Source organism: Ceratosolen solmsi, unplaced genomic scaffold, assembly GCF_000503995.2.
Source record: "Ceratosolen solmsi marchali unplaced genomic scaffold, CerSol_1.0 scaffold41, whole genome shotgun sequence".
NCBI classification, from domain to species: domain Eukaryota; kingdom Metazoa; phylum Arthropoda; class Insecta; order Hymenoptera; family Agaonidae; genus Ceratosolen; species Ceratosolen solmsi.
The window spans coordinates 323,925-338,831 of NW_011948424.1; the positions used below are offsets into that span (position 1 = coordinate 323,925).

Consider the following 14,907-nt stretch of genomic DNA (forward strand, 5'->3'; position numbering starts at 1 on the left):
CCCCCCCCCCCACTCACCCACCCACCACCCCTCCCACTGCCCCATTAATGCACTTAATAATCTGCCAAAGACTGGGGCTATTGCGGCGATGCTTTGCTGTGAAACGTGCCAATTTACAATATACAAATATACTTATATAATGCATCTATAATGCTTGGGAGCGCCCATTGTTAAAGCTTAGTGCTTGTCGATTCATGTGATTAATTATATCGTCCGGTTAGAAATTTCGAATGCCCGGGGTGCAATTATCAGGTAACGCCGAGTAGAGTAATTTTTAACGAATCATCTTGTCAATCGCGCCGTAATAATAGCTTGTAAATCATCATTATTTAATACGAATGTTTATAGATAGATCGTTGCCGCGTTTATCGAATGTTTCATATTCTATTGCAAAAATATCCATTACGCTGCCTCCCAGTGTGCCGAGTTACTTTATTATTTACATTTATAATTGAAACGTCAAGTCGAGAGCCAAATTCAATTGTATTGCATAAAAACAATCGAACATAAAGTTTATAACAAAATTGAATAATAAGAGTGGCATATTTTCATAAATGATGATGGAATCAGTAGTATAAATACGATACTAACGCATCGCGAGATACAGGCGCTCTTTAAACGTATCTCGCACATTAAAAATTGCTCATTAAAATTTCATATTAGACGCATGATCAATTATATTCTAATGTATATCAAACGAATTGTTCAATTATCTATCGATTTATCTATCTACCTACCTATTCTATCCATCTATATGAATTTAATAATGACATGGCAGTATTATTAATGCAAATGTAAAATAGTTCAATAATGCAAAAAATTACATCCTATTCGTGAATTAAATAATTATTTCGGCAGAATTAATGTTTTGCTCGATCTAGGATAGGTGGAGAGGATTTTATGATGCAAAGCGACGGCATCAGTCACATAAGTAGAAACACAGTAGTGTAATATTTGAAAGTGTCGTCATATTTACATTTTATTATGAATATTTATCTTGAAATAAAATACATAAATTAGATTTGTCACGGCGATCTAGTATACGGGATATAATGTCACGGCAGTTAATTATAATTATTGTTACAATCGCTATTCTTATTCGTACTCTTTCACATTCGATCCTCAGATTGTGTCTTGAAATAGTTATTAATTTTTTTTAAACACATTATTGACGGCGCGTGTATTTTGAGGGACATTTATCAGGGCGCTTTTCAAGTAAAATAATTAATACCTCTATTTAGCATCATTTTACAGCTCGTAATGAAACTTTTTAAATAAATTTCAAGTTCCTTCTAATAAATAATACACGCAGAATGCTCGTCCATCAAGCGCATTGTGTTATTTCAGTTGAGCTAGTAAAAAAATTCGTATTACATGCAGAAAATTAAGTAGCGCATTCAATAGTTTAAAGTTGCGATATTAACCATGGAATACGCTATTGTTATTTATAAAAGTGGCATTAAATCATCACGATTTGAAAATCTCCCTCATTACTAATACCGCTAGTAAATGAGATTTATTCCACTCACAAAGAAACGAATCGAAATAATTATATTAATGTCGCTAAGATTTAAAAAAATTAGCTGTCCGAGGATTTGTAAATTTAATACGTTTGCAGCGCTAATTTTCCATATTTATACCATTGTTTTCACAATCTTTTATGAAAGTATTATCCACACATCATCATGCTTTATTATAAATTTTATGACTACACCATTTCAATTGGCTTAATCGGAATATTAAGCGTTTCGCTTACCGCGTGAAAAAAAAAAAAAAAAAAAAAAAAAAAAAAAAATTTCCATTTTTTGTCATTCGATTTAGTTCGATTTAGACAGCATTTTCAGTTAACAATTTTAAAAAATCATTATTGAGAAAGTCTTTGGTGTGGCATTCAGCACATAACTATTTTTATCCCGAACTAACCGAATCCTATGTATTTCAAATTATAAGATAAAGCATTATCGGAGTTCAATTACGCTAACCGATATCATTAAGTACAATTGCCTACAAAGTATAATCTCAATAGATTCTTAGTAGCGCAGATTGGAAAAGAAAGAGAAAAAAAAAGAGAAAAAAAAAGAGAAAAAAAAAAAAGAAAAAAAAAGAAGAAAAAAAAAAAGAAAAAAAGATGGAGGATAAGAATGCCATAGTATTATTTTCATCTTTTTTCTCGCTTCCCTCAAGTTTCGCTACTACCAAGATGCAAGTTGCACTGATAGCCCGCGGCGAGCTAAAAACAAACAAAACGGCAGTGAAAAACCCGCGTCTAATACCACCACTACTAAAGTGCGTTCAATGTCGCGGCGACATTAGCTATAAATATAAAGATACGCGCTAAGCCGCCTCGTGGATAACGAATAGGCCGTTACAACTTGAGGAGGCCGACCTTGTGTCAAGCAAAACTATGCTGGTACATGGAGATCATGCTAGTGTGCGCATTATGCACGCAGGCATAGTTAGAAGTCATTTGATGTTTTTTTTTTGTTTTTTTATTTTATTTTATTTTTTTTTTTTATTTTTTTTTTTTTTTTTTATATATCGAATTCGTGCGTTAAAATTTCAAATTGCACGCTCAGTGTGCATGGATTATTAAAAAAAAAAAAAAAAAAAAAAAAAAAAAAAAAAATAACGCACTTTGTCGTCGCTTGAATATACGTGTTTTATTATTAAAAATCAGCTGTGTTTTTATAGAGTTGGCGGCGGTATTTACATTGAATAATAATTACTCGAGCGCTTCGTTAAAATATTATTCATTATAAGACATAATTGCAGTCGGTCGTTTAGAATGTATAATCTGCGTTAAAAAGCTTGCATTTGAAGAATAGTGAAGTTTCGATAGTAATTTTCAAATTCTATTTATCATTTCTCGGGTTGAATTTTATTTTTAACCACGAAACAAGTTATACAATTTTAATTTATTACACATGTTGCGCATGTCTAATGTCAAACAAGAGGCAATAAAGCCATACTTCTTTATGTAAATACAAGAGTTATAGTTGAAAACATTAATTAATTCACTTTATTTCTCGATATAATTGCAATTAAAAGATAACCAGAACAAACAAACAAAAAAAAAAACAAAAAAAAAAAGAAAAAAAAAAGAAAAAAAAAGAAAGAAATGAAAATAACACAAACCCGATTTGCTGATTTAATCTTATAAATCTCATAACTGAATAATCAAAAGAATACGGATTCTATTACCAATTATTATTATTATTATTATTATTATTATTGTTGTTATTGTTGTTATTGTTATTATTGTTGTTATTATTGTTATTATTATTATTGTTATTATTATTATTGTAATAATAACTTTCTCTATTTTCTCATTACGATAAATAAATTCGTTTTAACAGCATAGGTAAATTTTTTTTTATTAGAAAAGTATTTATTGTTTGTCTTTTTTGTTTTAGTTTTTATTATATTTAGATATCAATTATAGATTTTATTTAAGAATTATTTTCATAATTTTTGGAATATTTTTCACGTCCAATAAATAATAAAATTCATCGTCAGGTATAAATTTCTCTCTTATTTTATGAAAATGGTGTCGCGCTAAATATTGGGAAAAATAGCAAAAAGCTTACCGAACAGCATAAATATTTGTCTTGCAAATACTCGTATTAAAATACAAATGTTTGTCATGTCGTAGAATGTAATTTCAATGCAAATATCATTCCCATACAAGTTGATTAATAAAAGTAATTCGTCTTCATTAATTGTATTAGTTGTATTTAGAAAGCTATTTTCTTATTAATTATAAGCTAGTTGTGTTTATGGAAAAGCTTGTATTAATTTGGATAGAATATGAGCGACAAATGTAACTAAACAGTGATGGGTAATAGTTTAACTTCTAATATTTACATTTATTATATTCCGTAAACATCAATTGAATTTTTATCATTCACTCACACCAATTCGCTTATCCATCCATAGCTTTACGACTGCATGTTCATTCAACTTTGCGCATTGTATTTGAAGTATATCGAAGGCATATTTTATAATATGAACTTTATCGTGCATGCACACAAAAGTTTAAGTGTCATTATTACTTATTATTACTTATTGTTGTTGTTGTTGTTGTTGTTGTTGTTGTTGTTGTTATCGTTGTTGTCGTTGTCGTTGTTGTTGTTGTAGTTGTTGTTGGAAATGTTATTGCAAATTTTTAAAAATATATTCGACAACTTTATTAATTTATTAAAAACACGAATGAAACGTATCTGCTTAAGTGCGGAAAAGTGTTTAAATAAACGTTTATAGTCTAACTATCATCAAGTAGTCTATTATAATGCATCATTTCATATTAAATGATTTAACTCTAATTTTATTTATTGAACAATTGATATAATTAACGTTTGTTGAAAAACATAAATTCACACATAAATAGATTGTAAGGACATATTTATCACTCTTGTTAGCGATAAACATTGATTTAAATTAGCTTTCTGATCTTATGTTTTATGCACTTTTATACAAATATTATAATTACAATAAGAAATGAATAATGAACGTACGTTCGGTATCTCTCAATTCTTAAAAAGTTTTATTATTTACAATAACAACACTATGAATTATTATTATATTATTGTTTAAAAAATAAGCCACGTGCATTACTAAAAGATGATGTGTGATGTTTTCTGAGAACTTATTCGCTTTAGTATATGTAATTGCGTTGACAACGAGTGGTAGTACTAGTACATTTCCTATAATTCTTCAAAGTAACATATTTCATTAAATATCTAGTTCAAATGTGCAGAACTATTTAAAATATTAACTTGTTACGTTGAAATTAAGCTTTTATATGAAGAACGATACGTGCGTTACTATTTTCATAAATGTTACTGATTAATTCATTAGATTTATCGCTAAACGATTCAATGTATTCTAAAAACATTAGAATATATCATTTGTTTGAGTAATTTTTTGTTTTTTTTTTTTCAATTTAATTCTATTTAAAATTTTTTCAGAGAATATTAATGTCAGGTATCATGGGAAAAAACTTAACTTTATGATGTTATATCGAGAGGAATTTAAAAAATGAATACATTTATTATATATAATATATAATAGAGAGAAAAAAATTTGAATAAAAATATTATATGATGAAGATTTAAATAAAAGATGATGGCTTTTATAATTGAACTCGGCTAATAATTATATAAATTAAAAAATTATATAAATTATATAAATCAAAAATACGTATTACCGATAAAGAGCTTAACATTATGCAGCTTACTATTATTATTTATCCTTTTTATTGAATTTTATCGGAAAGCATACATCTTATTGCTTTATTATTTATTTTCATTATTTATTTTCCAAGATGACGTATCTTCCCAATCTCACAATATTATACATTCGAACGAGACTATCAATAATTAATCATATTATTGATTATTCGCATTAAAATCATTCAAACGTATGATATAATACTGGCATACAATGCAAAATACCGTCATTCCTACTTTTCAACGTCTCGCTCTTTATATAAAGTTAAATGGATTCGTCCACTATTTTGTTATTATCGTATCAATTATGTGAAGTCATAACCGCGGCGACTAGTCGTACTCGCGTTCACGTGTCGCACGCACGTCGTCGTACATCATGCATCTGACGCGTTACAATTAGCGCAGCCGAGCTAGGCACAAGAAAAGTGCGAAGAGTGCGTAGCAGATAGATAGACAGATAGTTAGTTAGTTATTTAGTTAGTTAGTTAGTTTGTTTGTTTGTGTGTGTGTGTGTGTGTGTGTGTGTGTGTGTGTATATATATATATATATATATATATATAGAGAGAGAGAGAGAGAGAGAGAGAGAGAGAGAGAGAGAGACCTTGGACGATTGAGTAGTAGGCAACTCTATGTCACTGGGTATTACGGCCATTGCCAGTGGACGTAACGCAGACGTACATTGAATGCGATCGCGCGAGCCTCCTGCTCTCTATTCTTATCGCTTGCACTTCTGTCATTCTTGTTATGCTGCACTGGCATCTATCACTTGCGTTTTGGCTGAGATTTTCTATTTTCGTGAGCGCTCACAGCACCGTCTAGGACGAGTGTAGCGCGTATATTCCAAACATCTGAGAAAACATGTGTGAGAATCCTTCTCTTGCTTGCCATTCGTAACCAATGGTCGAATTATATTTACATTTTATCTATTTGATGGATCTCGCCCTTCTACCATTAGACGAGAAAGTAATTTTGAGGCGTCGGGCGAAACTAATAGCGTAGCATTAATGAATTTCAATAATATAATTTCCACCTCCAAGATTGCTCTTGGAACATTATGGATTTTTCAATGTTCTTTCATTTCAATAAGATAACAATGAATTGACTCGCGTGCTTTATTAATAAGCATAATATCCTTCAATTATGTATTTATATTTAGAATGATATTTAATGGCCTATTTAGCCTGATAAATCGGTGAAAGATCTATAATGGAGCGATCGTACAAATTAAACCCTCATTGTAACGGGAATGAGCCGGACATCTGTCACGCTAGGTAAATGCGTTTGATATACTCGATGTGACTTGCAAGAGTGATTTTTATTGCGCCTATTATATATATATATATATATATATATATATATATATATACCCTCAAAACTTTCTTTCATTAATTATTCGGTACATAATAAGCCCTTTGTTTTTCCAAATCTATTGTTCGGAGATACTTAGAATTAAATTATGCAATTTCGGGATGGTACGTACGCATCGCAACAATTGTCTCAATATTGCAAAACTAATTTAAGAATTGTATTGTGAATATAAATAATTTCAATATTTATTTGTATTTGTAATAGACATTATTGCCCATTACGAGCCCTTACTCAAGCAGTATGAAAAGGATGACGGACTTGTTATATTGGAAGCCGAGGAAGAACCTGGTACCAAAGTCGGCGAAAATTACATGTCCGTTGTTATTAGAACAAGAATAACAGGAAAACGAGGAAATGGCAGCCGTTAGTATACAATTATTAACAATAAACTACTTTCTGTACTAAAATCTAAATATATTTTGCATTTATGTTAATGTATTGGAACATTAAACGATAATTTCGTAACAAATGGTCTTGAAAGTAATAATAAAATACGCGATACTATTAGATATTGAATTTATTTGACATTAACGAAATTATTTAATTGGAACTTTAATTTATTTTATATTACGTTTTCACCTAAACTTTACAAATATGTCATATTTAAACTTATTTAATAAATGCATATATTATTTAATAATAGCCTATATATAGTAAATAATTGTAATTTTATGTTAATTATATTTTACGTACTATTTTAAGTGATTAAAATAATCTTTTTTTTTCATTCACTACATCTTATAATATATATATATATATATATATATATATATATATATATATATTCATACGTAATTATTGTGTATATATTTAAATTTAGTACCATAAATATATATAAATAAAAGATTAATTAAAAAAATTAAAAAAAAAAAAACGAATGTTATTATTTAAATGAAAATAATTAAAGTACAATATAACGTATAATATATATATATATATATATATATAATAAATATCAATTGTTTACTTATGCAAATAATAACATATGTAGAAGAAAATTATTGCCCGCTACGTTAAGTTGCCACTTATCTGTGACTAATCTAAACATGTAGTTTTATAATAATATATAGATTATTATCGAATAATATAATTATATAATAATACGTATATACATTTTATTACTTTTCATATTAATATCGATGCAGTCTAAATTTGGATAATATTAAAAATAAAACTATTAGTATTAAATAATTTTTTTTATTAAATACATTATAATAAATATTTTGTTTTCTTATTATAATATTAGGAACACATATAATCATATATATATATATATATATATATATAATGATTTTGAAAATTATATATAACAATAGAGGAATAAATAAATTACACAATCCTTTTTATGCAAGATTTATCGAATAATGTAATTTTATAGATTTTATTTAAAATATCATAATTACGTATACTCTATAGTATAATTGATTATTATTAAATAATGTAAAATTGCATATTGCACATAAATATAATTATTAAATGTTAGTATTGCGCTAATAATGTGTTAAATGTTTCTATTTTAAGTTAACTGGTTATATTTTACGAGAAATTCGAATACAATGTTAATGCGATAAAATTAAACTTGATGAAATTAAACTAATAATTTCTAAAAATCTAATAAAACCATTATTTAAAAAATCTAATATGTAATATAGCGTATAGACAAGTATGAAAATAAAATAACATATAAGACCAATTTATCAAATTGCGTTCGATCGAAAAATTTTACGGAACAGTAAGTCTATTCTTCAATGGTCGAATTACCGTCCCAGTGTAAACGACAATTACATTAATTGTTAATTACTGTAGCATACAGGAAGGCATTCATGCGGAAGATGCTGCCGCAGAATTCGCTATTCGCCAAGATTTGTAATAGCAACGAATTGTTCCGCAACGAGGCTTATTTTTACGAGAAAATAATACCTCATCTCGGACCCTTCGGCCCGGACTGCCTATTGGCACAGCCTGAGGAGATAATAATGGAGGATCTTGGCGCGAGGGATTTTAAAATCTACCCCCGTCGTAAAATGCTCGATCTTGAGCATTGTTTAGCAGTTGTTCAGGTACTTTTTACATACTAAAGAGATTTTTTTTAATCTTTATTCATTCTCTTATAATTCTTTGACAATGTGGGTGAAATGATAACGAAAGGAACTGTTTCGTGCCGATTGAATGAATAAGGGAAATCTTATTCATCGATCCGTACGATTTTAATATTTGGTTAAAAAAAAAAGTAGAAGAATATCTCATTCGCCTAGATAAAAAATTACTTTTTTTGTTGTTGTTAATGTAATTGTAGGTTAGTTTTATTTTTATTGGATAATTTTCATATATTTTCTTGTAGCATATTTCATGGCACTGTTACGTTCCATAAAAAGCAATTATATAAAATGACCATTACCATGTACATAAATAATTATTTACATGAAGTAAAGCCCCCAGTATTGAAGAAAAAAAAAAAAAAAGAGCAAAAATGACGTTTGATAAAAACAAGTCCGGAGTGCATAAGAAAACGAATTTTATGCATTAAGAAGATTATAAATTTCATCACTTTATTCTTCTTATTATAATATTAAACCTTCAAATTAGTAGAAATTACAATATTAAAACTCTATAAAAAGATATTTTGTCGAAGCAAGGAGAATTAATTTGTACTTTTATTTTTCAATTGATTTAAAAAATTTTTTGCGCTTGTAATGTAATAAAAGAATAACAAATTCACAACTTTGTCAACTATTTACACTTTACATATCAATTTATAAGAATTTTGGTAACCTATTTTGCTTATTTTTCAAGGAAGATTAAATTTCTTTCTATTTTACTTGAAAACAATAAGAAAATTAAAAATACTTAATCAGCTACTAGATTTTTTCATCATTTATCATGTTACATGTTACATAAATAATCTTACGTCTATAATCATATCAAGAGATTAATTCTTAACTACTAATTAATGAATTCTTTGTAATGATTAAAAGTCATTATGTTACGTATTATGTTTTTTTCAATGGCTAATATTATTTAATACGATCAATTTTTAACAGTGATATTATTAATAATAATAGCTTAGGATTTTAAAAACTTTTCAATTTCTAAAAGAAAAATGATTTGATGTAATTATTACTCACGTATCTGAGTGTTGCGAAGTGTGATTGAAAAATTAAATAACAAGCCGAAAAGTTGTCGAGAAATAATTATTAGTAAGGATAATAATGCTCGTTCATTCAATGTTTATTATATTATTATACAGTTTACCATCTTTATCCATCATATATATATATATATATATATATATATATATATATATATATATATATATATATATACAAGCAACGACATTACAAAAATTTTTCATACATTGCCAATCGAGTTAGTCCTTAAGAGATTATTTCTAATCGGAATTTACACATATAAAAAGATATTGTAACAATGATGCTTAATAATATTTTAGGTCTCGTAAAACACATGACATTAAACAATTAAAGTATTGTAATTGTTTCTTTTCTTTCTTTTTTTTTTACACTTGTCAATGACATTCGTGCCAATTCACACGTTCAAAATACTATAATTGTTTTTTTCTTTATATTACTTTTACGTGATAATATTATATATTTTAAATAATTAGTAATATGAAAATCATTTAAATTAATGATTATTTAAAATCTAAATATGTGAATATGACAATAAATAAATTAAAAAAAGAAAAAAAAATTAATATATATATATATATATATATATATATATATATATATATATATATATATATATATATATATATATATATATATATGTATATATATATATATATGTAAAAGTGAATTAAATATAATTATAAAAGTAATTATTAGCTTACGAACATTCAATTTGGGATTAAATTCAGGCGTAATCCCAAAAGTCGATCGATCAGAGCGTTCATCGGGTCGCTCTTAAAATCAGTGATTTTGGCACCGGCAGCTACTTGCTGCTGCATTTACAATTTTTTGCCTTTAAAAGGATCGATTGTACTGTATTGAGACGATGGTGTCAAGTTCTTTTTGCTTTTTGTTGAGAGTTTATTTCGATTCAATTCCTCGCTCTCTCTTCATTCACTGTATTTTTATGCATTTGGATAAAATTAGAGAGCACAAAAGGGATTTGATCTTCTTTCTTTCCATCCTCTTCCCATACATTGTATTTTCTTTTCTTTTATTTTCTTTACTTTTTTCCTTTTGGTTTCTTATCAATTTCTCTACCTTCAGACTAGATGATTCGTGAAATATCGAACGGTAATTGTACGCGTTTGTAGTTATAGATTTACAAGAGGCCAAGAGAGGACGAAAGCACGTCCGGGTTGTATGATGTAAGCGGCAAGTCTAGTTTTACAAAATGAATACTGTAAGAGTTGTTTTGAAACAAAGAATTTTAAATTAATGACATTTGTATTCATATACTATAAAATAATTTTTATTTAATACAACGAGCGATCCGATTTTTCTTACTTTACGAAATTTCTTGCATAAACATTATATATAAACTATATAAACTATAATATATATATATATATATATATATATATATGAATGTTGATTTACAAAATACGGATCTTAAATATTTGTTGGAAAATGTAGAAATCCAATTGTTAATCGTTATTTAGCGTTAGAGCTTTCGGATATTTGAATGCATTCGCGGTTCAAATCCACTTGGACTTTGTGAAACCCAGTGTAGAGAAAATTGTATTTTTAAAAAATTTGAATCTTATTTTAAAAATATTCTTCGAGTATCATATTTTAGAATAATAAATTCTCTAGCATTTACAAAGATTTTTTTTTTCTTTTTGCAGATGCTTTATATCACTAAATAATCACTAAAGGAAAATAAGCTATGAGAATAAAAATTACCAAATACTACTTTGTCAAAGATAATTTCAGGCTTGTTGAATTTAAGTGAATTTGCTCATTTTGAAGATTTAAAAATAATTTCCAAATATTCTATATCTAATTTAGTAAATGTGAATTGTAAGGCATAAATTACATAAGAAAATTCTCTACAATATAATGAATACATTGACAAACGATAATATAGTAATTATATCAATTGAAATAATATCAAATATTTTCATAAAAGCGTGAATAAATAAAGTGGCCCCTTTCTATGACACGATAAATAAAAAAATAAAACAAAACAAAAAACAAAAAAAATAAACATGATTGAGAGCGATGGATGCTTAAGCGTCAGGATTGCTAAGTAAATCAATAATGTACTGACAATAATCTCTTAAAATTCTAGACTTTGGCGTCGATGCACGCCTCCTCATTAAATTTGAAGCTTAAGTCGCCGGAGAAATTTCACGAGCTAGTGGCGCCCTTATACGAGATCATAGCCCGTAAGGACGACAATTATTCCCTCGGTATCCTTTACGAGGGTGGCTTGAAATTTGCACTGCTGAGCATGGAGTCGATCGAGGAGAGGACCCCCGAGGTGGAGCGTGCCACCAACTTCCTCAGGGGATACTGCGACAAAGTGATGGACGTGATGACGGAGCTCTTGACACCATCGACCGACAATGGACGTTACTGGGTTATCACTCACGGGGACACCTGGAATAACAATATTTTGTTCCTCCACGATGCACAAGGGAAAGTGGCTCAAGTGAAGCTCGTTGACTTTCAGGTGAATTTTGTCATTCAGCGTCGATGTCAGCGAGCACTAAATTACATTTAATACTTTCTAAATTCAAGGGACAAGGCGCGCATTTCTATGCAGATGAAACATTGTGATTCCGTAACTTGATCTTCTTTCATCTCAAGCATGCTTCTACCTTTCACTAACTTACATATTCTAATTATATACGTATAATGAATGCTGAAAATATATTAGAATTGCAAACCTTTCATTAATGCTATATGGATTTTATCAGTAACATTAAGAATTATTTATATAAACAACTTGGTAAAAGAACGATTATTGGTGCAGAATTTATCTAGGTGACGTATCTTATATATTTGACATTATTTTTTTTTTTTTCATTAAAAGTGAGCGCGCCGCAGGATTAAAAGCATCAAACATTATGTATAGTCTAATAATATTTATTTACAATTCTTATTCTTTATATTTGGCAATTTTGAATGAATTTCCTATGAATTTATAAAAACTTTGCAATATAAATATTTTATTTTCAAATATTTGATAATTTAAAATACTTATTTCCTTGAACTATTAATAAACACTCTAAAATTGTTTATAAAGTCGTTTGATGTATTCGATGATAAATGACTAAAAATAATGAAATGAACTAATAATTAAATATAAATTTTTTCAGTTTTAAAAGTTCTTAAAACAACTGCAATTAATTTATTTTAGATTTTTATTCTATTTTTTTAGTGTTAGTTATGCATTTTATTAGCTTATACGTGACAATAATAACGTCAAATATAACGCAAAGTTTATTATTAATTGAACAATTTATTTTACAATTAGTAAGCTATTAAATTTATTTTTGTTAGAATGATTTTATTGGATATCCGCAGGAGAATTTAATTCAATACTTTTTTTTTATATTAAGACTCGATACATTAAAAAAAATTATATATTAAAAAACATATTAACACATTTTTTTTTGTTTGTTTTTTTTTGTTTTTACAAATTTCAATTGCTATAACCGATGAATAATTCTGAATGAAAGACCACGTTTTCGGTACAAATAATAATAATATATAATCTGTATGTTTAATACGTGAGTTTATATAATCCTGATAATATATTATATAGTAGTTTGCACTTTATCTTTCTTTCGTTCGTTATGAATTTGAATTTGATTTTGATTTTGATTGTTAAAATTCAAATATTTTATTGTGCTTTTGTGGAATGAGTGTACGTCGATGAGAAGTGTCGTCGTCTCGCTCATAGCTCACAGGACCAAGTATACTAAGTATATTAAGTAAGGGGGGGGGGCAAATGAAGAAGAAAAATCATAATGAAAAAGTAAAACGAATGAAAATAACAGGCTCGGCTGATTGATCGCACCTCGTTTGAGATGAATTCCCGATAAAATGCGAAGTGGCCGGGTTACATATTAAGATAATAAGAGTAAAGTTCGAGAAACCAAACGACACGTGAAAATCCAACAGGTGACGAGGCACGCATCGGCAACGTTTGACTTCATCTACTTCGTTTACGCATCCGCACGCTTGGAAGTCCTGCAGAACAACATCGACGAGCTCATCGACACATACGAGCAGTTCTTCATCCGTGACCTTCGTAAGTTGGACGCCCCCAATCACGACCTCGAGGTGTTGGCGCGACCGGGATGGTTCAAGGACGAAATACGCCACTACGGCCTCTTCGGTTTCTTTGGTGCTCTCATAGTGATACACGCGATGTTCGCCGAGGAGGATAAAACTATGGACTTAGGTATGCTGCAACCATTGCTTAATTTCTATTCTCTCATTAACTCTCTCCTGTTTTAAGTGGACCCTTGACCTTTTCCATTCAATTCGGTCGTCTTAAAAAAAATAAATACTTACTTAATCATCGATTGGACTGTTACGGCGTAACGTGTCAGCACTGAAAACGGTATTTTTAAAGGCTTGGGACTATCTTATGACTCTTAATTTTCAATTAAAATCACTTCGGGCTGCTCTCAGCTGCATATATGGTCGGGAAATATATATATATGAAAGCTTACTTTAAAAGTTTTGAATTAAAAATGTCGATAATAATTTTTGAATTTCAACATCCAAACACATTCGTCATTAAATTAAGTTAAACGAATAAGACTTTCCTATTTCTTAACTATTTATATATGCTGCACCACACACGTGCGCGCAAGCACCCAACACATATATACACGTAGTCATACACATTTTGACCAATTAATTTTCCTATCTTTATGTGCGTTCGCGCGTATTTACGTTTCTGATTCTATATTATTTTTGTTACGGTCAAATTGAAAATAATATTCTGTAATATAGTGTACTATAATGCACGTAATTGAATATCATAATCTATTGTTTATGTAACATCTATTTCGATTTAAATTAAAGATGAAATATTAAAAAAAAAATTTTTTTATTTTTTCAACACAAGACATTGAAAAAATAAGAAGAAATTTTCTTCAAAATGTAAAGATAATATTGCACATAAAACATTAAATCTTCATAATAAATTATAGTTTGTTTATCATTTGTTATCGTTCTTATTCTGGGAGCGACAAATTAAAAATGTTTATTAGACATTTTTTAATTCTTTGAGTTTTCTTTTTTAGCTCATTCTAATCAATTCGAACATTATATTTATATTATATTAATTATAATATTTTATTGTTTAACTAGAACT

The 14,907-nt window shown here is 28.3% G+C and overlaps 1 protein-coding gene across 1 annotated transcript in view; it reads left to right on the plus strand.

Annotated features, from left to right (window-relative positions):
- LOC105362681 (uncharacterized) overlaps positions 1-14,051 on the plus strand; it is a 14,730-nt gene extending 679 nt beyond the window's left edge. Inside the window, exons 2-6 of the mRNA XM_011500165.1 lie at positions 6,802-6,960; positions 8,404-8,657; positions 11,860-12,243; positions 13,701-13,983; positions 14,041-14,051. Coding sequence (XP_011498467.1) covers positions 6,802-6,960; positions 8,404-8,657; positions 11,860-12,243; positions 13,701-13,983; positions 14,041-14,051 — 1,091 coding nt within the window. The remainder of the gene's footprint in view (positions 1-6,801; positions 6,961-8,403; positions 8,658-11,859; positions 12,244-13,700; positions 13,984-14,040) is intronic.
- Positions 14,052-14,907: the final 856 nt, after the last annotated feature.